The sequence below is a fragment of the Daucus carota genome, chromosome 1, assembly GCF_001625215.2.
Source record: "Daucus carota subsp. sativus chromosome 1, DH1 v3.0, whole genome shotgun sequence".
In the NCBI taxonomy this organism is placed as follows: domain Eukaryota; kingdom Viridiplantae; phylum Streptophyta; class Magnoliopsida; order Apiales; family Apiaceae; genus Daucus; species Daucus carota.
In genome coordinates this window covers 5,097,711-5,122,409 of record NC_030381.2, presented here as the reverse complement: position 1 = coordinate 5,122,409, position 24,699 = coordinate 5,097,711, and the positions used below count along the sequence as shown (strand labels likewise).

Genomic DNA, 24,699 nt, shown 5'->3' with positions numbered 1-24,699 from the left:
TCTAATTTGCCAAATTACATCACGAAATTAGGTTTGTTGAGATGTAGCATCCATGCACCTACTCCTTGTAACTTTTTTTTAATCAATTTCCATATTATTTTTTTTCTCGTACCTACCGGAAAAAGTTGTTTAGATAAATATTTAAAACAATAATTATAACATTTATAAATCCACAATCCATCGAACAATTTTATAACAAAAACAGATTTTCTGACTATAATCTTGCAAAACTTCTTATAAAGCATAATAGAATTAAAATTAAAATATTTAAATATGTATGAAACAATTAATTATTGGTTAATTTATTCATTAGTCACCAACTATGTACGCAAGTATATAAACAAGAGAAAAATAGCAGAGGGGTTGTTTGGTGGGCGAATAAAAAAAGATGGCACTGAGACTGTGGGCATCAAGGTCTGCTTCGTACCTCAAGATCTCAACTTTCAACAGAGCCTTTGCTACTGGTATACAATTATTAATCAACCCTTCTTTTAATTTCATTTACATTTTGTTTTTTATTAATGTTCTTGGAAGTTTTTTAATTTTTTTTGGATATGCATTTTTTTTGGTCGATTTGGAGGCTTGATCTGTGGTTCTTTGGTGTAAAGATTTGATATTTTTAAGTGGGTTGTGCTTGTTTTTGGCGTTTGCTTGATAGAATGATTGTTGGGTTGTTTGGGTTCTTTTGTAGGGTTTGATCTTGTAGGGTGGTGGATTTTGTGTGTTTCAATATGTTAAGATTTTTGGTTGTGTGTGTGTGTGTGTGTGTGTGTGTGTGTGTAGGTGTTTGTTCGGATGCAAAGTAGTTTAGTCGACAAACTGTTATTTATACTGAAACAAGTGATTTTGATGGGGATTTTCGTATGGTGATTTAGCTGTCATGTGGATCATGGGACTCTAACGTGGTTAACGGGAATGGGAATGAGATTCTAATACATTTCTTATATTTAAATGGCATTTCCATTAACCAGGTTGGAATCCCATGATCTAGGAGGGTGATTTTAGCGTTGTTTGGATCATGGGATTATATCGTAGTTAATGGTGGAATGAAAATGAGATTTTAATACATTTTTTTTATTGAAATTTCATTGTCATTAATCGGATTGGAATCCCATGATCCAAACCCCCCTCACAGTCTGTGACGTCTGATTTGTAGCTAGTTGCAGAGTAAATAGGTTTGCGTTGGAACGTATATCCTATGTGTATGTGTGTGGGAGTGAGTGTTTATATTGAAAGATGAATTACATTATTTTAAGTTATTTTCTTGTATTTGTGGCTCAAGTCGAAATGACAGTTTTTTTTTTGGTGTAGTAGTATAATTATAGTGGGTAAAAAGAATCATCTGGGCCAACTTAGGTATACTTTGCAGGTTTTCTCCTGTAATTGATTTTTACTGTTCTAGTATTAGTCCGATTTCGAATTGACACTTTTTGAGGTAAAAAAATCATGTTGTTTGGAGGTACCATGAATGTTGATGTTCTCTGTTATGCTGTGTATTTAATTGACAGCACATATTTTACCTTCACCTACTTGCAGTCGTGAAAGATCTGAAGTATGCTGACTCACACGAATGGGTGAAGGTCCAAGGAAATTCTGCTACTGTAGGCATCACTGACCATGCCCAAGATCATTTAGGGGATGTAGTGTATGTTGAATTACCCGAAGTTGGAACTGATGTTACACAGGGAAACAGCTTTGGTGCAGTTGAAAGTGTCAAGGCCACCAGCGACATCAATTCTCCTGTTTCTGGAAAGGTGGTTGAGGTCAATGAAGAGCTCAATGACTCTCCTGCTTTGGTGAGTCATCTTTAGCTAAATAAATTTGTTGCATTAATTTTATGTGTTCTGTTTGTTACATGAATTTGAAATACACACACTTGTGCGTTCGACGAGCTTCAACCCTCAACCTCATGGGACCAACAGGAGATGTGTAGGGTAACTGCTAGGCTTTTTACCAAGGGTTGACTGTACACTTATTGCTATGTAGGTCTCAAGACTCGACTTATATTTCCCTCTTCTTCAAATGCCATGCTAATATTTTTCTAAGTTTTTGCTAAATAAGCCATGCTAATATTGGTGGACAAGTAACAAACATTTTTAATGTAGTCTGTGAAAGCTTAATCTTCGAAACGAATTGCTCAATGACATTGTACAACATTATTTCGCAGTTTACCTTCCCAACTATTCCGCCAAAATACATCTAAACAACTAAATCAGTGCAATTGATTATGATTGTCGATGACATTAAAGGCATGACTTCGTAAAACAGTGAAGTAATAGATGCAAACCTTTATAATCTGTAATATGATCTGATCTTAGTGTCTGTCGAAACTGGAGGACAGCATCTTCGTATATATGTTGAATGACTATACACATAAGCTCTTAATACTGATTACTATGTTTCCCTTCTTATTACGTGTATTGTGCTCACCTCATAGAAGTTGACCTATTTTTCTTGTTTAGGTGAACGCCAGCCCTTATGAAAAAGGATGGATTATAAAGGTCGAATTGAGCAACAATGATGAATTGAAATCCTTAATGGATTCAGACGGATACTCTAAGTTCTGCGATGAAGAAGATGCAAAGCATTAGTGATCCATGCCGCCGGCAAAAGCGGCTTTTCCTCAAATCATGTTGCACGTCAGCTCGAGTATAAGTTGGAGGAATGCATTTTTGCATCTGTTTTCTTGATTAGTTTTAGCTGCATTCCTCTTCTACGAGCAAATGCTTTATTGTTGGATTTTCCCCCCTAAGAATATTATACTTGATTTTGCATTCCTATCGGAACCATTTTCACAGTCCAGAGTCCTCGAGGGCTCGTCTGTTCTGTTTGTCTAGTCTTATAATGGTGGATTATGTAGGACAAGTGTGGCTATGTTTACAGTATGCCACCACCCCCATTTACAACTTCATACTTGAATGCTAGACAAAAGTAAGTAAATAACGTAAGATCTTGGGGAAGTAGAACCAAATTGCAGGTACACAACTCCAATTCGGGCAACATGTTATATGAAAATTATAGCTGTGCCTTCTTAGAATGAATCGTTAGTGTTTCAAGTTGGAAGCGACATGGTGAATGCTTTGGACAAAATTATATTTGGTGAATTACAAATTGGAATGTCGTGTTGCAACATAATTTAAATTTGATTAGTTACAAATCCATGATTGATAAGACGTAAAATCGGAAATTGTAACTAGTCAGTTTACCTAAAAATTCATGATTTATTAAATATTTTTTCTTTAAATAATAGATTTTTGCTAAAGTCAGGATGTAATTATCAAATTGATAATATATTTTTTAATAACTAATCATTTTTTTTAAAAATAAATCGGGATCTTTTATATCCCAAGCAAACAAAAGTTACCTACATATTCAACTTGAATAAAATAGAATTTTTAGTTTGCAGTCTATTACGTAAACTCGGAAAAAAAATAGAATTTTTTAAAATAGAAACTTGAATAAAAATATAAAATAGACACCGGGAAGAGGCAAGTAAGAATATAAACATTGCTACATTGAGCAATTGCGCAGCTGAGCCGACTCGGAAACTCGGGTGCCCAGCTCGGTCAATCTGCAAGTAAAACCCCCTAAAAACCTCCGGAGAAATAGCACTTCAAACAGTGTAAAAATGTCCATTTCCTACTCTTCCTCACTCTTCTTCCCTCCTAAAGTTGCAAGCTTTGTATGTAATTCTCTCTCTCTCTCTCTCTACCACTCTCTCTCCCCCTCCCTCTCTTGTTTTATTCAATTTTGTTCTGAAGTTCTCTCCTTTTCTTGTCAAAATAAATCTTACTCAAGAATTTGAGTGAAAGAAGAAGTGGGCTATGGAGAAGCAAAGAGAAGATGAAGAGATGTGTAATAAGAGCAGGAGCCAAAAGGGTTTCATTTGATAAAGAATGCAGAAATGGGTTATTAGCTGGAATCAACAAACTTGCTGATGCTGTTTCTGTCACTATTGGCCCTAAAGGTCTCCCCTTTAAAGACTTCTTGATTCTGCAATTCTTGATTTTTCTTCATATTTAAGTTGCAATTCTTGCCTCATTATGTTTGTGTATATGTATATGTATGCCTTTTTAATTTAAATTGTCCTAAATTTTGTTAGCAATATATTCTTGTTTAAAAAAGTTGAGCCATTGGGAGAAATGTTTTTTGATTAATTTTTTTTGTTGATGAGTATATTGAATGATTAGACTGGGATGTAAAGTAAGTGAGCAATAAGCTGCACTGCTAGGCCTTACTGGATGAAAGAGCTAATCACTGCGTTCGAAGACCTGGCAGGCATACCTTTAGTTCTTGGAATTGTGGGTGCTAAACTGCTAATAATTTTTGTTATGTTGTGGATACTAATTATTGTAGAATTGTTTTTAGGGGAATATTTCCATATCTTGCTAGATTTTAGTTTTCCTGTTACGCGGTTTCCCCGAATTTTTGAAAATAGTGCTGTGTTGAACAAATGAAACTGAAGCCCGAATTTCATTCCTCTCTCTATGTGTGTGTGAGTGCGTCTCTGTTTCTAATGAAACTGCAAACAAAGTCAGAGTTCTCTTGTGCCTGGTTGTAAAACACCGTCACATATGCATCATTTTACATTAAGTTCCAAATATTTATGCTGTTTGTAAACTAATGTAATAGTTTTGACATTGGGTTGTGCAGGACGTAATGTTGTACTTTCAGAGTCAGGAAATCTTAAAGTTATTAACGATGGTGTTACAATAGCAAAAGCCATTGAGCTTCCGGATGCAATTGAGAATGCTGGTGTTTCGCTAATCCAAGAGGTCATTCTAGCTAGTCAAACAATTTACTTTATTAAGCAACAATTTCCATACTTGGCCTATAATCATTAAATCACATCTTCAGGTCGCAACCAAGACAAATGATTCAGCTGGAGATGGAACTACAACTGCAATCATATTGGCTCGAGAAATAATTAAATCTGGGTTAGTTGCTGTTGCTTTTGGGGCAAATCCTGTTTCATTAAAAAATGGAATGGAGAAGACTGTAAAAGAACTGGTCAAAATTTTAAAAGAGAAAAGTTTACCAGTAACAGGATCGGATGACATAAAAGGTGTGTAAATGTGTGTGTGAGAGTGAGTGGTGCACTGGTGTGTCCTTGCAATTTATGGTAATATAAAGCTGACATTTTAATCTTTTTTCATTTATATATTTGTTTCAGCGATAGCTTCAATTTCAGCTGGCAATGATGAGTTTATTGGAAACCTGATCGCTGAAACAATTAACAAGATTGGCCCTGATGGAATCATCTCCATTGAATCTTCATCATCGTCTGAAACTTCTGTAGTAGTAGAAGAAGGAATGAAGGTAATTTGTGTATTCTCCTGGCCGTTCATTCTGTCAGGTACTATTATGATCTATTGATCTTATTGAGTTGCTGTGTCATATCCTTCACAATTACCTGTAGTAGCATATTAACATTTCAATTCTGTGCCACCATATTTTCAGTGATTCTCGATATACGCATGGAACAAAATTTGAAGTTGTAAAAACTGGAACTCGCAAAATATTTTTATTATTTCTATGAAATTGAGTGATTATACAGAGATGAAAATGTTTGTCTACTCCTAAACGAGCTTGTCATGCTATATAGTGAGATATTATTTGCAATATAATTTTCCCAATTAGATTTATCATCATATGCCATTTCTTTGTTTCATGATTTATATTGGCATAATCCAGCTTTCCCATATTCCATCTTTGAATTTTTGAACTTCTATTGTGCTTTTCTTCTCTACAGATTGACAAAGGTTATATGTCACATCAGTTTATCACAAATCATGACAAGGCTATTGTCGAATTCGAAAATGCTAGAGTGCTGGTAACCGATCAAAAGATATCAACTGTCAAATCTATTGTTCCTCTGCTAGAAAAGACAACCCAACTGAGCGTTCCTCTGCTTATTATAGCTGAGGATATTTCAACACAAGTGCTGGAAACACTAGTCATGAATAAAGTGCGAGGTTTACTTAATGTTGCTGTTGTTAAATGTCCAGGAATGGGAGAAGGAAAGAAAGCATTATTGCAAGATATAGCTCTTATGACAGGTGACTTTAAACGCAGTGTTCTATTTTTAAAAATGAATCAGCTCAACAAAATTCTCTTATTCACCCTTAAGTTTTGTAAGTGCTTACCAGCATGAAAATCGATGCAGAAATATTGACCTCTAATTCTCATATTGTGCATCTGCTTAATGTAGTCTAAGTCTAGTGAGTGCTTATACCAGTAGCAAATAATATTGCACCTTTATCTAAGTCCACATCATCTTATTTTGATCAGGAGCTGATTATCTTGCCGGGGATCTGGGCCTGAGTCTTGAGGGTGCAACCTCTGATCAGCTTGGTATTGCAAGGAAAATAACCATAACTAGTGATTTTACAACCATTGTTGCTGATCCTTCAACCAAAGCTGAGCTTCATGCTAGAATTTCCCAGATAAAGAAGGATCTTGCTGAATCAGATTCTAGTTATATGTCACGCAAGCTATCTGAAAGAATCGCAAAACTTTCTGGTGGTGTAGCTATTATTAAGGTGTGAAGATATATAAAAACTATACCTTTCAGATCTACTTTTCCAGCTTTTCAGCCGGTTAGTTGCTTAACAGTGTTGCTATATCAAGTACAACTGTGAACACTGATGGGATATTAGTTTTAAAGTATACAGATGATTTTGTTAAAGTTTTTTCCATGACTCAAATCTTTTACCTTTTTTTCCTAAATCGAAACCAGTTTGGTTCTACTTCTAATAAATATAATATTTTCTTCTGTTGAGTTTTCATTGAGATATACTTTTTTTTTTTGTCATATTTTCTTGATGATTATGGAATTATTATAGCAGGTCACTCAAGTAATTAGGAATTTCCTCAGAAAGCTTTAACTTGTGTTTCTTTGGTTGTCTGTCTGGTACATGCCCCTTCTGTAATATGTATCTGCAGAGTTTCTTTTTCTTTGTAATGAAATATGGATCGCCTGATTGAAAGTGTTAATGAAGAAGAATATATATGTATCTTGTGGTAGAGTTTCCTGATTACAACTAAATAAATTCTTGATAATAGTAACTCGTAAGCAGTGATGTTAGATGCAACTTTTGTTTCTAGCTTATTTATATCTAATCTAGCTGGAAAATTAGTTGTAGGAAGGAAATTACTATTAATTACTCAAAAACAAGCTAAAATGCCTTTGTAAAGCCATTTCTGTGTGTTTTTAGGTAGGAGCACATACTGAGATGGAGCTGGAAGACCGAAAGCTTAGAATTGAGGATGCAAAAAGTGCAACTTTTGCTGCCATGGATGAAGGTATTGTACCTGGAGGTGGAGCTACATATGTCCATATTTCGGAACATATTCCCAATATAAAAACCTTTTTGATGGACCCAGATGAGAAAATTGGCGCTGACATTGTTGGGATGGTAAGACGTTATCTAGTCATCCTTCACCGGGCACTCTCCACATCTAGAAATTGAGTTAGCCTACCTCATTTTTATTCCTTACTGTTTTCCTTGATAAGAAATTGATTTTATATTTCACATATGAGCATAAAAATAAGATTCTAAAAAAAAAAATTAAGCATAAAAATGAGTTGGTGCTATGCACTTATCATGCTTTTTAGATGTATATATTTTTCATGAAAAAACCTCAAATTTTTGTTTAATGTGCAGCCGATATCTGGCTGTGTTTTGGCAACTTGCCTCGTTTGTATTCTTAAGTTAGAATTCCTTTACATGTTACTTGCAGAAAGAACTGAGATGAGGTCTCATAACAGTCACCAAGGAAGAAATATACATCAAGGAGGTCGTGTGTTATATGTCAAGGATGAAATATTTATCTATGAAATGTCAAATAAAATACAATATCTATGATCAAATATCTAAACGTCTTTAAGGAAACCAACAAATTTATCGTATATACTAGTTACTGCGTGTACCTATTAACTTATTATTATTATATTAAATAAATTTCAGGCACTTCTTGCACCTTCGAAATTGATAGCAGCTAATGCAGGAGTTGATGGAGATATAGTTGTGGACAATATACGGGCGTCTGAGTGGCAAATAGGTTACAATGCAATGAACAACAGATATGAAGACCTACTTGCTGTTGGAGTAGTTGATCCATGTCGGGTTTCAAGGTGTGCACTTCAGAATGCTGTCTCCGTTGCTGGTATAATTTTGACCACTCAAGCTGTACTGGTGGAGAAGATAAAGACTCCAAAACCACCCATTCCTCTTGTTCCCGGAATAACTCCTTAGGAAAATTCGTCAGAGAATCAGAAAAGTAGAAACTATAGGGGTAATATGTACAGTAGAGATACATATGAGTATACTCCACTTTGCTGCTTGGCGGACGCTTAAAACTAGCACAGTATAACATAGACGAAGCAGTCATATCCTTCTCTAGATGGATGATGGATGAAAAGGTACCAACTTTGTTATTTATTGGCAGTCAGAGAGCAAAGTGCTTTGGAATCCCAAGCACTAGTGGGAGTCGGTTTTTGTATGTTTCATACTTGGGAAGTTTTTACGTCCTCTACGTTAATTAGGTATAGAAAGAAATTTTACCTGTAATATTGAAAATGCTGTGAACATATTAACACCCGACCCTTGGGCCCGAATACACCAAGCATTAACAGTAATCATTATTGCTGGTTTCTTCTGTTTTTCGCAAATTATATTTATCTAATATGCATTCAGTTGTAGTCGGTGTAGTATATGTTCCGACCCTGTGCCTGTGCCTGTCAAGTAATATAGCATTTTTGGTTAGTCATTCCTTCAACTAATTGTTAGCTATGAACCATCTTTACAAATTTCTAAGTTTTGCTAGAACAAAAACTAGTTGGTCTTTTGCTAAATGTCTGTTGTATATTCAGGTTCAAATTTCGAAATCAATGTTTCTGCAGTTTTGTTTAATGCATGCCTATTAAAAGCGATTTTTTCACCTGCAAATATAAATTGTTCTAAAAATGACAAAATTATACATGCATCTGTAAATATGATAAACAAAGTTAGAGGCTTAGAGCTGTTGAGAAGTACAGATAAAAGTTACATTTGCCAGGATAAAAAACCTATTAGCAAAATCATCATAAAATAACACAATTTTTTCTTAGAATACTTTATTAAATAATGCCAAGTTAGCCTAAAATAATTAAAATATGACATTAACCAACACCAACCCTCGTCCAAAAACATTAAGCAGATTTATATTTCTGCTTTCATAAAACTTAGTGATACAACTTATAAGATCTAAATAGTTTAACCATCCACACAAATACACAATCCATAGCAATTTGACATGCCAAAACTCCAAAAGTACAGATAAAAGTTGCAAAGTAGCAAAAGTATCAGTAGTTAAACTGCATCTCATCACTGAATAACACAGTTAATCCTTCCAGCAGCCTCCCTTAGCTGCCGCTCTACGTTCTCCAAATTCCCTTTCATTTTATGAATTTTATCGTTTGACTTCTCTTCAGCAATCTGCATCATCTTCTCTGTACTTTGTCTAGCAGCCTTCTCTTCCGCCAGCTGCTGCTCAAGCCTTGACCTCTCTTCGACCATCTGCTGCTCAAACCTTGACCTCTCTTCGACCAGCTGCTGCTCAAGCCTACTGATATTCTCTTTAAACTTTAACTCAATCTGTAAATAATAGTTTTGCAATCATTTTTCCCAAATATAGCTACTAGATTTTACATCTAGAATGTTTTGAGTTACAAGTAAACAACAATGCACAATGTCTGTCAGAACTAGAAAAACTTAAATTTAGCAAGCACCATATAGTGATAAACTCTATAAACAATAAAATATATACTCTTAGCTTTACCATTTCTGTTAATCGCATAATTATTTTCTCCTCATTCTCCTGTTTGGTTCCTTCATCTGTCTGATCTTTACCCTTTGGAGCTTCATTCTGCTGGGGCAGTCAGTATTAGTTTAAGATGTACACTTACCATAAGGATTAAAGCATAAAGATGTAACATATCTGCATAACAACTATGGTATCACCTTCCATTCGACGAATAGCTCATCTTTAAATGGTTTTCCACCATTCTTCACTACGACAAGATTCACAAGAGACAACAACTCTTGAAGCTGCTCATCTTTCTTGTTCTGGTCACGTGTTCTGTTATCAAAGACAACCCTTCGATCTTCACATTGATGAAGAAGTTTCTGAATAATAGCTCAAATAAAACATTACTACTGTTAATATCAACATTTTTATTCAACATATTAACATTTTATTCAACATATGAACATTAAGCATCGACTCCTATATATATAAATCTTTAAAACCACATTAATAACATAAATTTTTTGTTTGTTATTGCTTATATCGACATACAGGATTGGCTTTAGGATTCTGGGTGGGATTCAAGATGCGGACGGAAAGCAGAAGTGAATCACTCTTCATCTGGGTATCAGTAATCACACACAAGACACACAGACTACATTTCCTCACGGCACTAACATATAACGGATTCTACTTCAATATCAAAATTAATTTTCTTGAAATCCACTACTAAGTAATGGATAAGAGGTCTCAAATCTAACCAACAGCATAACTACACAAATAAGAAATCACCTAAAAATCAGTGGAGAGACATATATCCTAGTGTTGGCATCAAGTAAATTCACCAGGTAGCAAAATAAAAGAAAGAAACATATATATTGAGGGGGTTGAGAGTGTACCAGTGTCGACGGTTGATAAAACTCATAATACAATTTGACAGTAGGATACACAAGCAAATATATATATATGCAATCATAATTTCAACTGGCAGCATAGAAATATTACCTGTAGTGGTTTGGGACAATTCTGACCTAGATAGTCTTCCAATGTTTTCTCATCATAGTCGAGGTCATCACCGCCAGTGAAAACAATAATCATGTAATCTGTCAATTTGTTTCCAAATAATATTTTCAGGCTATTGATGACTTGTTCTTCCCCTTCTGAGAAACGAGTCTTGACTGAAAGAACAACAAGAACAGCATGGATACCATCCTTGGCCATGTTGATACACTTGGCAATTTCTTTGCCAGTGATTTCTGTTCTAACAGAGCAATCAAATAAACCTGCCATAGGTATTGTGTAAGATTTTTCATTTTGACTTGAGCACAAAATCACATACTTTTCAGAAAATAAAACATGATTTATGATTAAACCTAGAGGAAGATTGTACCTGGAGTGTCGATAACATTAAGGATCTGTCCGTCTTTAAGGACAGCAGAATGCAGCTCACAAGTTTGTGTGACCCCAGAAGATTGGGTCTTAGAATGAAATACCTTTCTTTGCAAAATAGTATTGCCGGTGGCACTTTTTCCATTCCCCGTACATCCTACTAGAACCAGAGTTCGCGGTGCAAAGGTATAAGAAGGAATCACACAGTAATCATCAACAGCACTCCCACCCATTATTAAATTAAGTTAACTGAAACAAGAAAATTACTGCAAGATTCAGATCAGAATCAAAGAACAAATGTTCTTTGTTGGTGGTACAAGAAACTGATCACAGGCAAGTAGCATATTAAGCACTTGTGTCATTTCTGCAATCAACAAAATTCACAACAAAGCCTCTTGATTCTTGGCCGTTGTTAATTTTTACGCATGTTAGTCACCAACAACAAAATGCTAAAAGGGTCCACTTTACATGAATTTAGGACAGCAAAATCACTCAACCAAGAACAAAATCTTATTTAGTTTTATAAAAGAAAAAAAAAACAAATAAACATTATGCTCAATCTCATACTGCTGATGCATAAATTTAACATTTACCAACATTCCTCTGCAACATATAACATTTTTACAGGATCTGAAGAGCCAAAATAGTTGAGTAAAAATAACGCAAAGAAATGATATGATTTACTGTAGTGAAGCTAACACATGTAAAGCCTGTAAGTGACTTTGTAACAAGATAAACAAGTAGTGGCGGATCCAAGATTTGTAATTACAGGGCTAAATCCCAGAAGATTAAAATAGTTTAGTATTACTGAAAATAAAGTAAACAATATAAAGCATGTAGATCATACCTTTGATGGTGAAGACCTCTAAAGTTCTTGTGAGAAGCTGTAAAGCTTGACTAGATATAAGGTTGTGTAGCTTGTTATTGTGACGGTTGGAGTTTATATAGCACCGAGACAGAATGTGAGGGGACGCATTTGTATTCTTCTAGGCACAAAGAAACTGTAAAGGTTAACTTACAAAACAATTTTTCATATTATTTTACTATTAAAAGTTGTTTCTTAGTCTGTAAGAAAAAAAAAAGTTGTTTCTTTTTTTTTTTTGAAATTAAAAAGAAAAAAAGTTGTTTCTTGTTGTGTATTTATGTTCCGGCACATTAACAATTATTTTTTTAATCAAAATAATATAATTGTGCCAGATTTATGTGGATGCATGTCATCATTATAAATGACGTAAAGCCAACATGAATTCACAGTCTAATTGATGGTTAGTGTATGTTCATGTTAAAAAAGAATAATATATTCAAATTAAATTATGACAATCGGTATATGCTGATATTTTTTCATACATTTTTTTACCATTTTATGACTCGATAATCCCTTAAATATTAAATCCTGTTGCCAAAAACCAGCCCTTTTTACACCTCCTACCTCAATAGTTGCATCTTAATTACAAAAAATGCCATCAACTTTTCCTTTTTTATACACTGTTTCAGATACAAACTGTGCCACTGAAAAGATGCTATGCTCATCTTTCTCCTACGCTGAATATCATTAAAAAAATATACTCCCTCCTTCCCATTTTAATTGTCCACTTAGCAAAAAAAAAATTTCCCATAATATTAGTCCAGTTCTTCATTCAAAGCAAATATTGTAGTTTCAAGAATTGACTATTACTCCCCATATGCACAATCCCCATAAATTTCCTACGGCAGTACGTAAAGCTGGCTGTGAAGCTGGAGTATATGTGAACAAGTCTAACATTGTATTCAGTAAGTAATTAATATGACAGATGAGTTTTATCTTTTTTTTTGTGTAATCCGTGCAATGATAGTAGACAAAATGAGTTATATTTATGATTTCTTAATATGTGTGATTTTGGCTAAGTGGACAATTAAAAATGGGAAGGTGGGAGTACATCTTTCTTTGTTTCCACATGACGTGTCTTAACTTTCCTCAAATGACCTAACATTACACATGTTCTTGGTCTTCCCAGCACCTTCCGCTTCCACTTTGAGATCATACTCTTCAAACCCATTTTGCTCTCTCCTTTGTTTTTTTCCCGGAAAAAGACTAACTGTGCACAGCTTACCAAATAATCATGGTTATAAACAAATTTCTCACTGGCAATCAGGATTCGCCTGCAATTCTTTCTGCTTCAGTGCATATTTGATTGTCCAAATGAATTAAATTCAAATTCAAATGAATTCAAATTCGCGCTGAAGTACTCCAGCTAATTACAAATGGTTGACGGCTTCTTTAACACACATTCGTTAATGATAAGTGCATATTTCTGTATATTTTAAATGCCTAATTATTGCTTGTTCTCACTTATTTATTTGTTTATTTGTATTTTTTGTAGGAATATTGCAAATGCTTGGAGAAATAAAAGAATAAAGCAAAAAAGAGAAAAAGATGGAAGAAAAGGATCATAGGGGAATATTCTCAAGGAAGCATCTAGATGGGACACCTACACCCCCCCTCTACCCTAATTTCCCCTTATAAATACACACCTCCCCATCATGTTTCAACCTACCTAGGATTTCATATTTTTAGTAGCCTCTTTTTTATGTAGTAGATCTAGTAGTAGCACTCTAAATTTGTAAACACTTTTATTATATCAATACAAGTATTCATTTTTGTTCTTAAATCTTGCTCTTTACTTTTACTTCTAGGCTATGAAATCTTTCTCTAACCACATGAGACTCAAAATTACTTGTGGATTGAAAGGAGCCTAATTATATGTTTTACGCTTGCATTTTTTAGTATTTAGATTGAGCCCCTTTTAATTCTCAATATTATTAGTGGGTTCAATGGTTTAGTATTCTGGATTTTGATTTTAGCTTGTAGTTTGATGGGGTTTGGTTAGAGACTTGGTAGATAAGCTAGTTTTGAAGTTTTGTGTGATTTGGAGTTAGTTTGGTAAGATTTGGTGTTCTCTTTGTTCTTGATTTTGGGGCTTTTGGGTGTAAATTTTAGTTTATGATTTTGACTTGAGGTTAGTGGGTTTATGTTGAAAATATTATGTTTAGGCTAGATTTGAAATTTGGTGTAGTTTAGAGTTGATTTGGTTTGATTTGGGTCTTGTTTTGTAAAAAAATGGGTAGTTTAGAGACTATTTAGTGTAGAATTTATTGTTAAATTTGGTTTAGAGTTTAGTGGGTTTTTATTTGTTATAGTTGGAATAGCTAGATTTTCCAGTAAAATTAATTTTCCGGCGAGATTTAAGCTATCCCGGGCACTCTCATAAATTCCGGCGGGGTTATACTTTCTTGTCCGCCACCAGCGCCGCCCCTTTTTCTCTGTTTCTGTTTATCGTTTTAGTTTTACGCGTGTTCACACTAAGATAAACTTAACTTATTCACTGTATTGTTTTCATTCACGCACGCGTACTGTTTTATTTTATTTTATTTTTGTTTTATAATTTATTTTTTTGTTTTGGTTATAGATATTAATCGTTATTCCCGTTGTAACTAGTTAATTGTCGATTAGTCATTTTCTTTAGTAGATATTAATCATGAATTTATAATTTAGATTTTAGGCATTAGCTTTTAGTTTTAATTTAGATAAATCAAAACCTCTCCAAAAATCTTTTGTCTAATTCGATTAAATTAGAAATTAAGTTTTCGCGAAAATAAATTTAGTCCTTGGAACGAATCTTATATTACTAAAACGGGATCGTGCACTTGCGATTAAAATCATATTTTGAGCACATCAGTTAACACACTTTCATGGGCTTTGTCGCGATCTCATCATCGAGAAAGAAGAGATTACCGCTACTTCTATAGATTAATTTAGTGATTGTCAGCCTCTTTTGCAATCATGAGAAGGTATATTCTTCTCCTCAATGTCTTTCCCCATTTCTATATTTGTGGAACTTTTAGGTGAATCTCTTAATTTTATTAGCACGGGAAGTGTTTGATAAAAGTCCAAACACAAGTTTCTGTCTTTTTGCAGATTTAATGTTTTGCGAGGTTAGTTTACTCATCAAGTATTTGATATAAGAGCTTGATATGATATTGATCTTTAGATTTATTTTAGTTATATATAATTGTGGAATGATTTGATATGATTTTTCATTATATTAGTGTGTTTTTGTATGATTTTGAAATTTTTATTAACGATTTAGTCTTCATATGAGAATATTGTCCAAGTATATATAGATTTATGTAGTAGATTAGTTATGATTGTTATTTTATATTACAATGCATTGTTGTTTCCAGGTTGTAGTAATGGAGCCACAATAAGTGATAAGTGGAGGGATTCTTCAAGGCAAGTTTTTTGACATATTGTAATGCATCTCATTATTAGTGTGATGATTGCAAGCTTTTTTTAAACTTTCAATCGAAATATTAGCTTATCCTAGCAAACAATGCTGCTCCACTATTTTATCTGAAGTGTCTGTTTTTTATTTTTAGTTATAGACTTGCAGACATATATATATATATTTATATATATATATATATATATATAGGGATAGGATCAAATAAAAACTTTTTTTAGTTACAAACTTACAAACTTTTTTTTATTCTCCCATCGTATTAATCTTTAGTTATATAAAGTATCCATGTTGAAAATTCTTCAAAAAACATCACAATTTTTAAAAACAACGCATAAATAAATCGCGTTTTCAACACATTTATAACTGGGGTTCAACATCGGGTGTTGAACACTAATTATCATTGTGTTGAATATATCTAAAAAGATGTTTAAACTATACCTCTAGGGTTTGGGTAGGGTCTAGAAACATAAATATTAGTTATATAACATGTTTACCTTAGTTCTTACATTTAAAAATTTGTTTATGTACTTCTCCACCACTATTTTAGTCGATGTTCAACAAGATATGTTAAAAAAATGTTGAACTCCAGTTATATATATGTTGAACAAAAAAAGTTTGTAAGTTTGTAAGTTTGTACCAGAACCCTCCCCTATATATATATATATATATATATATATATATATATATATATATATCATGACAGAATCTTTGTAAATGGTGCTCTACGCCCTTTGGTTCCAAAATCAATTCTACTTCCCTATATCATTCTGATTTGTAGCAAATCAATAGATTTGACAATGCACGAGTTTAGATAAACACACTATTTGTGAGTAATATAGTGTATTAACAACTATATGCAAAATTTTTAATCACTTATTTTCAGTACCTACATAGGGGGTATTTGTTCGAGTCTTGCCAATAATGACGTCAGTTTTGCCAGGGTGCAATATGTGTATATTTGAATATGAATGTAGGCAAAATTGGCTTCGATTTTGGATGGATATAATGTATGTGTGTGTACTTGATAGTAATGTGTATTTCCCATTTTGGAGGTTTAAAATATGACGTTTTATCGATTTTGGATGGATGGATATAATGTATGAAGAGTTTTAAATATGACATTTTATCTATTTGTTTGGATTTTAGTCCCTGTGTTTCATTTATGTGTGTGAGGGTGGGCGGGAGTTCTTAGTGATCGGAAACTCGGATCATTTATTTATTATACTCTTTTTTGCATTATTTGCATTATGGTCAATTATAAGAATATAAGCTCTCATACACACATGCCTTCACCTGGACTTAAATTATTAATTATTTTTGCATAAACTGTATAGTTTATAGGTCATCGACTGGCAGGAATTCAAGGGCCAATGTACAGGGGAACAAATTGTTTCCATGCAAGAAAAGTTATATACAAGCTTTCACCTGATCATAATATTACACACTGGTATGTAAAATAGGCTGTTGGGGAAGTCACCAATTATTTCTTATATCTTTTACATTTGGTCTCATTCCCTTATGATGGTACAATTGTAAATTTATACGATTTCATGTTAGTCAACATGCTTTGTCTCTTCTATGTCTGATTCATGTTATCAACTAAGCAGAGTGCGACAGCTAAATAAAAGATGTGTTATTTGTTATTGTTGATCTGCAGAAACTTTAGTTATAAGTCTTTTACTTTGTAGCTGAGAACCTTCAACTTTAATCTCTGTATTAGTCTGTTTGATTTGCATGTTTCCTCAAATTTAATGATTAGGCCACGGTCAAGCGTGATTTAAAAAATACTGGTCTGGCATTAATTGAATTAATTAGGTAATCTTAGGTATTCTAATTATATTTGTGTCCTAGGTGTTTTCGTGAAGATCTAGGGGACTTTTGGTGCTGGTAATCTATGTTTATTTAATTTGCAGAAAATGAGGTATTTGAAAGAGATGCAAGCTACGGAGTACGGACTACTGTCAAATATTTATTCAACCATTGAAGAGTGACTTTCGGATTCCGTCATTTTAAAACATTGAATATTTATATATTCATAAATGAGAAGTAGTAGTTGGATTAATTTTAACGTTTTAAAAAGCATCACATTCAAAAAATTAAAATTTTTAAAATCAAATTAGAAAAAAACTCTTAAATTTGTAATTTAATTGATTTAGAAAAACAAAAAATGAGTGCACAAAAATATGAAAACATTAGTTTAATCATATTATAACATAAAATAAATCTTCATTTTCAAAGCCCTTGCGTACCTGGCACAAATACTAGTATGTATAGATTCTAAATAATATTATTATTTATATTTAATTTTATAATAACTTTCTTTGTTTTACTTACAAAATAAATACTGAAAAATGTATTACTTGAAATACTAAGAATCATTAAATTTACTTAATTGTTCTTAAAAATGGCGTAAAACTATTTAATAATAATTTTACTTACCGAATGCATAGTTGCATGTCTAATATTATTACGATTGATAGTTGATGATTCCAATCGTAGTCATAAATCGTTAATACGGTGAATAAAATGATATACCTTCACTTGTTCAGTGACCAGTTTCATATTTAACTCCAAAATTTTATAAACAATATATTAATTAATTAAATATTTCTTTGATGTTGAGCCTATATATACTTAATAGTATTGTTTTACAAAAGATGACAGTCTAATTATAAATTATATATCAATATAAAAAAATCATATTAATTTTATTTTGATGATCAAATTTTTGAAAATAAATCTAATACTACTTATCATAAAATTAAAATAAAATATGCATATTTCCACTTAAAAATTTAAAATAATATGATTTTATTTTTATTTATATAAAATTTTTGACTTTTAGCGCCTGTACATCATCATCAACGAAATTATAATAATTATTTTTTATTATAAATATTAATATAGTTTTACTTTTACAACTTTTAAAATATATATATCGGTGCACTGCACAGTTTAAGATATTATTTATATAAAAACACAAACGATTTTTTTATCACAATAAATTCACCACGAACAGTCCTTCCAACAAAAACTTAAAAACTATACTCCGCATCTTCCTAATGCTCGGGTATTCTTGTCATCACCTTCTCCCTCTTATCTGCACGTAAACAAATTTGTGAGCAATATTCATACCCAAAATATTTACCATAAAATTTTGTAAATTTCGAGAACTATACAGTAGCGCATTCATAAATTGAAAAGTCACGTCACGGTTATATGTAAACGGACTTCTTGACACTGACACGTACTAACAATCATTTTTTATTTTTAGTTAGGTGATGAATTTATAATTTTTTAATCTGCACACTAGAAAAATCCATATGTAAAACGGTTTGGCTAGTGTGTGCCCATGGGCACATGCTAAGCGCGGAAATTTTTGGATTTGGAAGATTTTGATTGGTGTGGTTGGTGTATTTGCAGGGGGGTCCACCATTATCATGAGATAGGAGCCAATCAAAATGATCCAAGCACAAAATTTTCCGTGCTTAGCATGTGCCCATGGGCACACCATAGAAAAACCGTATGTAAAATACCATCGGCGAGAGTTTTGGACAGACGACAAGGAGGGTTGAAGCAACAGTGAGGATTGCACGTATCTTTATCGGGGCACTCTTGAATACAAAGCGTAAAGCATATAATGCTTGGTGGCCCTTCTCCGCAACAACCAACTTGACAATCTTCACAACATTCACTCTTCGAAACAACACTTCCTGCGCACATTATCAATAATAAAATCACCATCATCACATTCAAATTTAATTTTACACCGTTCATTTTTCACTTATATATTTTAGACACTCTGTGCTTATTACAACCTCGCCTTTTATAGGCTTCTGACCCCAAGAAGGTACAATCTTTAACGGTTGTTAGGAATAAAATAAAGAATCTTGAAGAGTTTCAAGTTATCTAGTAAACGTACTCTTGGATATTATTTTGAATATACGTGGGTGCAGTGGCAGATCTGACTATAAAGTTAAGGGGGTCAAATTTTTTATAAAAAAGAATAAGAGGGGTCACAAAAAAATTAAAGGGGTCAATTTCAATTTTACAACCTAAAAATATGTGTAATATTAAAAAAAATAAAAAAATTAAGGGGGTCAGTTGTCCCCCTTGCTCCTTTTAAGATCCGCAAATAAAACTTAGCGATTTTTATGTTGATGAAGAAGTTTCCGCTTAGCAGCTAAAATAAAACAAATGGTTGTTACTAATAGTATTCAGATCTTCATTCAACATAAAAATCGCGCCAAGCTTGTAATAATTCTTTGGAATCCCTCACATAACAAAAATATATTTCACATAAAATTAGCACGGCCATATATATTAACGGATTCAGGAATGTGTTATAAAGCAGTAACTTGCTATGTAGAGGCAACATAGTTTACAGCACACTGCAGGAACACAGGGTTTTACTGCACATTGATACTATATGTTTGATTGCGCCTGGAAATATTTATAATTGTCTGTTAAAAGTCATTCCTGTCATGTACTTTATACCAGTCCCTATCTTAATGGTTATGAGATCTGATGTGGGGGATGAATATGTTAAAATCCAAGGGATTTTCTTGAAATTTGCTAATTCCGATTTTCAGGTATAAGCAAAAGGGGGGAGCTGAGTGTTTTCCCAAAATCCCTCACAGTGCTGTCTCATTGTCTGCATATGTTGCCACGCCAGAAACCTGCCACAAGTTTGGATACTAAAAGTGTGAAGGTAAGAACTATCTCTTGGCCGGCTCTCTGTTTTAATTTTTTTCAATGAGAGCACTGTGAATGATTTTTGGGAATATACTCAGCTCCCCACTTTGAAACCTGCCACAAGATTGGATACTGAAAGTTTGAAGGTAAGAACTCTCTTGACCAGCTCACTGTTTTAATTTTTTCAATGACTGCATAACTTATACTTTTGGTAGAAAAAGGATGCATGGATCCCCGGAAGGGGCAGATATCCTGAAACTTATGTTTTGAAGGACCAGGTACGATAATAGTTCATACCTGTCTGTCGGTTGTCTTCCTCCATGCTCCTCTCTGCCATTTTTTGACTTTTGTCTTCCATATGATAGGAAACTAGATATCGTCTACGGTGTCTGGATTTGATGGTAAACATGGAGGTGCGACACATATTCCAGACCCGCGCCAAGGTCATTTCTTATGTCCGACGGTTCCTTGAAAATTTAAATTTTCTTGAGGTATGCCGCTTGCCCGTTTCAATACCGTTTCTTTGATGGCTATCTTTTTCGCTGTTCTACCTTAAATTGTTTGCTTTTCAAGGTTAATTTGTAAATTTTTCTGTTAATGTTGAGACACCTATGATGACCATGATTGCTGGAGGAGCAGCTGCACGTCCATTTGAGACTTATCACCATGACCTGCACATGAGGCTTTTTATGCGCATAGCACCTGAGCTTTATCTGAAGCAACTTGTTGTTGGTGGATTCAACCGTGTATGAAATTGGGAAACAGTTCAGAAATGAAGGAATCGACTTGACGCATAACCCCGAGTTCACTACATGTGAGTGCTATACAGGGCCGGCTCATAGTACAGGCCATTTAGGCGACCGGCCCCATGTACAAGAGGCCCCCATTTTACTAGTATATATGTATAAGTATACATAAGAAAAAAATATAGTTTCATTGTATTAATATAAAAATAAAAAATAAGATATGAATTAATATCTAATTTTTTTGAAAAATTTAGTGTGATCAACTTTTTTAAAAAAATAATTAATATACTATTATTAGTATTATTAATCATATTTTATTTTTTGTGCTAACTTAATAAATAATTTACTTGAATCTATAACCTAATAAATATGTAAATGATTGTTTTATGTGGTGTAATCTCATTCTTGTGAATATAAATTTTAGTTGTCCGAAATGAAAAGAAACATTAGAACTTCTATAGTTTTTCCCTTCGGTTTATTTAATTTTTAAATTTAGATTTAATAAATGAATATACTAAAATATAATAACTAAATAAAAGTTCTTATTTTGAAGTTAAATCCTAAATAAATTATATATATATATATATATATATGAATATTATATAACTAATTTAGTTTTATTTAAATTGTTGTTTATAATCCTAGCCTCTACTTTCTTGTTTTTAAATTATTTCTTTGAAGAAAAAAGTGAATTTGGAAGAGTTAATATGACGAAACAAGTAAAGGTGGACAAAACTGCTGAACTTCTGGTGTTTGCTGCTTCTTGTGCATGAAGACCGGTAAAACCTGATATAAAAATACTATTTTGTAATATATAATTTTTCTGTAACTGTTTCATTTTAATTTTATATATAGTAGTGTGTTTAGGGTGATTTTATGTTTGTAATGTTTAAGTACTGTAAAATTTTGTATTTATATTATTAATATAATATTAGTTTTTTGAAAAAAAATTAGGCCTCATTTTTTTTATTCGTCTAAGGCCCCAAAGTTTCTTGAGCCGGCCCTGGTGCTATATAGCTCATGAGGACTACACATACCTGATCGAGATGACGGAACAAATGTTGAGCGGTAAGTTGCAACATATTCATGCTTGCATGCTGTTTTGTCAACACTTGAATAGTTTTTATGGGATATTTATTCTCTGGCTTCTTGGCAAATATTGAACAGGAATGGTGAAGGAGCTGACAGGAGGTTATAAGATTGGATATCATGCAAATGGCTTCGAGAATGAAGCAATTGAAATTGACTTCTCTCCCCCTTTCAGGTTTTATAACCGATAAATAAAAAGTGTTTGCTATGTGTTGAATTGAAGTGGCTATACTAAAGCATGCTAGTTTTAAACTTCTGCAGGAGGGTTGATATGATTGAAGACTTGGAGAAGATGGCTGGGCTCGACATTCCCAAAGACCTTGCTAGTGATGAAGCCAACAAATATTTAGCCGAGGCTTGGGCAAAGTTTGACATCAAATGCGCCCCTCCTCTAACAACTGCTCGTTTGTTGGATAAAGTATATATTTGTGATATTTTTTCGAATATAACCATATTTATATACTATAAACATATGCAAAAGTTTACCTGTATGTTTATACTGATGGGGATAACTTACAAGCATATGGGGTACGGACTGGAACAGTTTTTTTTTTTTTGCTTGATTGTAAATCATGTTAAAGTGACCGGGTGTTGTACTAAAATGAGCTGCATGTAGGCATTCCAGTATACTGTTGTGCAATTTTAACGCCTCCTGTTCTTTATCAATTGGAAATATTTTGTTGACTTTGTGAGATGATTATATAACTGTCCATTAATCTTCTTTTTTGCAGCTTGTGGGTCACTTTCTGGAGGAGACTTGTGTGAACCCTGCTTTTATTATTGATCATCCTGAGATAATGAGTCCACTAGCAAAGTCGCATAGATCCAAGCCAGGCAAGACCGAACGGTTTGAATTATTTGTCAACAAGCGTGAAGTAAGTGATACCACGTCTTTCCAATATGCCATATGAATATCCCTATTGTTCCATGGAAAATCCAATAACTTGGGAGTCTGTGGTTTCTGGAATTACTTTACAGCTTTGCAATGCTTACACGGAGCTGAATGATCCCGTGGCGCAGCGACGTCGGTTTGCGGACCAGCTGAAGGTAATTTCATTACAAACTTATGTTGTGGCTTCTTTTCATTACAAACTTATGGAACATCTGTTCTCACTCCCCCTTGATATTTTTTACCCTCAGGATCGTCAATCAGGTGATGATGAAGCGATGGCCTTGGATGAAACATTCTGCACGGCTCTTGAATATGCACTGCCTTCGACAGCTGGGTGGGGCATGGGAATCGATCGGCTTGCATGTTGCTAACAGATTCACAGAATATCAAGGTTAATTTAAAAAAACAATAAGAAACTAAACTTTATGTTATCCCTCTGTCTGACCTAGTCTTTTGAATGTTTTGATGAACAGGAAGTCATACTCTTCCCGGCCATGAGACCACAGGATGAGCCTGCAGTTAAATCAGTACAATGAAAATGGTAATCATTGATCATTGGCTCAAATGGACTCCGTGCTTGGAGGCTCTAAGATAACAGAAGATTTGCTCCTGGTGTTATGTGTGTTAATTATATTATGTGTTATTGTGTCTTTTATTTATGTATGTTTCTATTAATATTAATCTATATGGAGCTAAAGACTAGTTTACAGACTAGTAAGTGTTTTTAGTCAACAAGGGTTAAAATGGACTTGAAAATGTGTTTTTGTGTGTGCGGGGTTGTGAAGTTCCATGATCGGACAGAAGGTGTCTTTAAATTCGAGAATGAAAAGCAATTTATTAAGCGTATAACTGAAATTCTGACTTTGAACTATATTACGTCAACTGTCGCTCGCTGATGTTATACATTACATTTAGAAGAAGAAGATGATTTAAATCCCCGGAGAACATCATTTAATCCGAATGGAAGTAAAAAAAAGGATATAGTAAAAATAATTTGACACATTGATGAAAAGATTAAAATGCTACGAGAAGCAACAAAAATTATATATATATATATATATATATATATATATATATATATATATATATATATATATATATATATATGAGCTCACTCCATTAGAAACTAAATTAGTCTAGAAACTAGTCCCTGGCCAGTTTTTCATCACTATTCTTAACTACAAAAATCATTCATTTGTATATCAGAAATCATTAACTTATATATGCAAAAATCTGACAAATATAGATGTATAAATACACATATATACAACGTACATCATCATCATATTCAATCATACTACATTGATGAAACTCCTGGCATCATTATCAACCCCTTCCACTACTGCCGCATTCACTTACAACCATGATTTTTGCCTATCACCGTTTGTCATCATAACTTGCCACTACTAATGACTATCTACCATCACCACATACCTCATCCCGCCATTTTCTACCATTATATATCTTCTACAACTATAATTGATCATCAATAATCGACCACCAATGTCAATCCTAAGTAAATTTTCTTCAATTATTAAAAATAAAAAACTGGTGAATATACTGTATAAATTAGTGATTAACAGCAAAGAAACTAGTGATTTCTGTAGTTATAAATAGTGATTTAAGGAGTGGTTTCTAGTTTCTAGAATAATATTAGTTTCTATTTGATCACTTGCCTATATATATATATAGATTTATTATTATTGTTGTTGTGAGTATAAATAAATAAAAGGTTTGTCTAGTGTGTGCTCATGCGCACATGCTAAGCACCAAATTTTATAAATTTGTTGGATTTTAATTGGCGCGGTTGGTGAATTTG

General features: G+C 33.3%; 5 protein-coding genes and 1 long non-coding RNA gene across 11 annotated transcripts; 5 read left to right on the top strand and 1 right to left on the bottom strand.

The window, feature by feature from the left end:
• Nucleotides 1-303: 303 nt before the first annotated feature.
• Nucleotides 304-2,778, top strand: LOC108206709 (glycine cleavage system H protein 2, mitochondrial). Its single transcript, XM_017377099.2, has 3 exons — nt 304-464; nt 1,537-1,796; nt 2,463-2,778. Exons 1-3 carry the CDS (start codon nt 389-391, stop codon nt 2,589-2,591), a joined length of 465 nt encoding a protein of 154 aa, XP_017232588.1. The 5' UTR covers nt 304-388; the 3' UTR covers nt 2,592-2,778.
• Nucleotides 2,779-3,495: 717 nt separating this feature from the next.
• On the top strand, nt 3,496-8,688 carry LOC108205781 (chaperonin 60 subunit alpha 2, chloroplastic). Of its 2 annotated transcripts, XM_064091123.1 has the most exons (10): nt 3,505-3,682; nt 3,799-3,967; nt 4,654-4,775; nt 4,858-5,065; nt 5,174-5,319; nt 5,753-6,059; nt 6,292-6,542; nt 7,218-7,418; nt 7,744-7,800; nt 7,971-8,096. In XM_064091123.1, the coding sequence occupies exons 1-9, from the start codon at nt 3,629-3,631 to the stop codon at nt 7,756-7,758; spliced, it is 1,473 nt and encodes a 490-aa protein (XP_063947193.1). In that variant the 5' UTR covers nt 3,505-3,628; the 3' UTR covers nt 7,759-7,800; nt 7,971-8,096. The 2 variants fall into 2 exon arrangements, with proteins under 2 accessions (XP_017231343.1, XP_063947193.1); XM_017375854.2 differs by lacking the exon at nt 7,744-7,800 and having other exon boundaries at nt 3,496-3,682; nt 7,971-8,688.
• Nucleotides 8,689-9,180: 492 nt separating this feature from the next.
• On the bottom strand, nt 9,181-12,184 carry LOC108204636 (immune-associated nucleotide-binding protein 9). 5 transcript variants are annotated; one of them, XM_017374177.2, is made up of 6 exons: nt 12,026-12,184; nt 11,180-11,427; nt 10,795-11,072; nt 10,005-10,169; nt 9,823-9,912; nt 9,181-9,638 (listed from the first exon to the last, which is right to left on the bottom strand). In XM_017374177.2, exons 2-6 carry the CDS (start codon nt 11,409-11,411, stop codon nt 9,369-9,371), a joined length of 1,035 nt encoding a protein of 344 aa, XP_017229666.1. In that variant the 5' UTR covers nt 11,412-11,427; nt 12,026-12,184; the 3' UTR covers nt 9,181-9,368. The 5 variants fall into 5 exon arrangements, with proteins under 5 accessions (XP_017229666.1, XP_017229675.1, XP_063947198.1 ...); XM_017374186.2 differs by having other exon boundaries at nt 9,823-9,909; nt 12,026-12,183; XM_064091128.1 differs by having other exon boundaries at nt 11,180-11,444; nt 12,026-12,149.
• Nucleotides 12,185-13,136: 952 nt separating this feature from the next.
• Nucleotides 13,137-15,605, top strand: LOC135151941 (uncharacterized). Its single transcript, XR_010290922.1, has 3 exons — nt 13,137-13,422; nt 13,539-15,006; nt 15,400-15,605. It is a non-coding gene; the product is annotated as an uncharacterized LOC135151941 (long non-coding RNA).
• Nucleotides 15,606-19,969: 4,364 nt separating this feature from the next.
• On the top strand, nt 19,970-20,905 carry LOC135146796 (lysine--tRNA ligase, cytoplasmic-like). The gene is made up of 6 exons (XM_064091811.1): nt 19,970-20,050; nt 20,134-20,169; nt 20,252-20,299; nt 20,369-20,431; nt 20,519-20,644; nt 20,759-20,905. Exons 1-6 carry the CDS (start codon nt 19,970-19,972, stop codon nt 20,903-20,905), a joined length of 501 nt encoding a protein of 166 aa, XP_063947881.1.
• A 904-nt stretch (nt 20,906-21,809) lies between these two features.
• On the top strand, nt 21,810-23,263 carry LOC108216664 (lysine--tRNA ligase-like). The gene is made up of 6 exons (XM_064087866.1): nt 21,810-21,967; nt 22,067-22,163; nt 22,250-22,406; nt 22,720-22,863; nt 22,967-23,035; nt 23,129-23,263. The coding sequence occupies exons 1-6, from the start codon at nt 21,946-21,948 to the stop codon at nt 23,249-23,251; spliced, it is 612 nt and encodes a 203-aa protein (XP_063943936.1). The 5' UTR covers nt 21,810-21,945; the 3' UTR covers nt 23,252-23,263.
• The last annotated feature ends 1,436 nt before the right edge of the window (nt 23,264-24,699 follow it).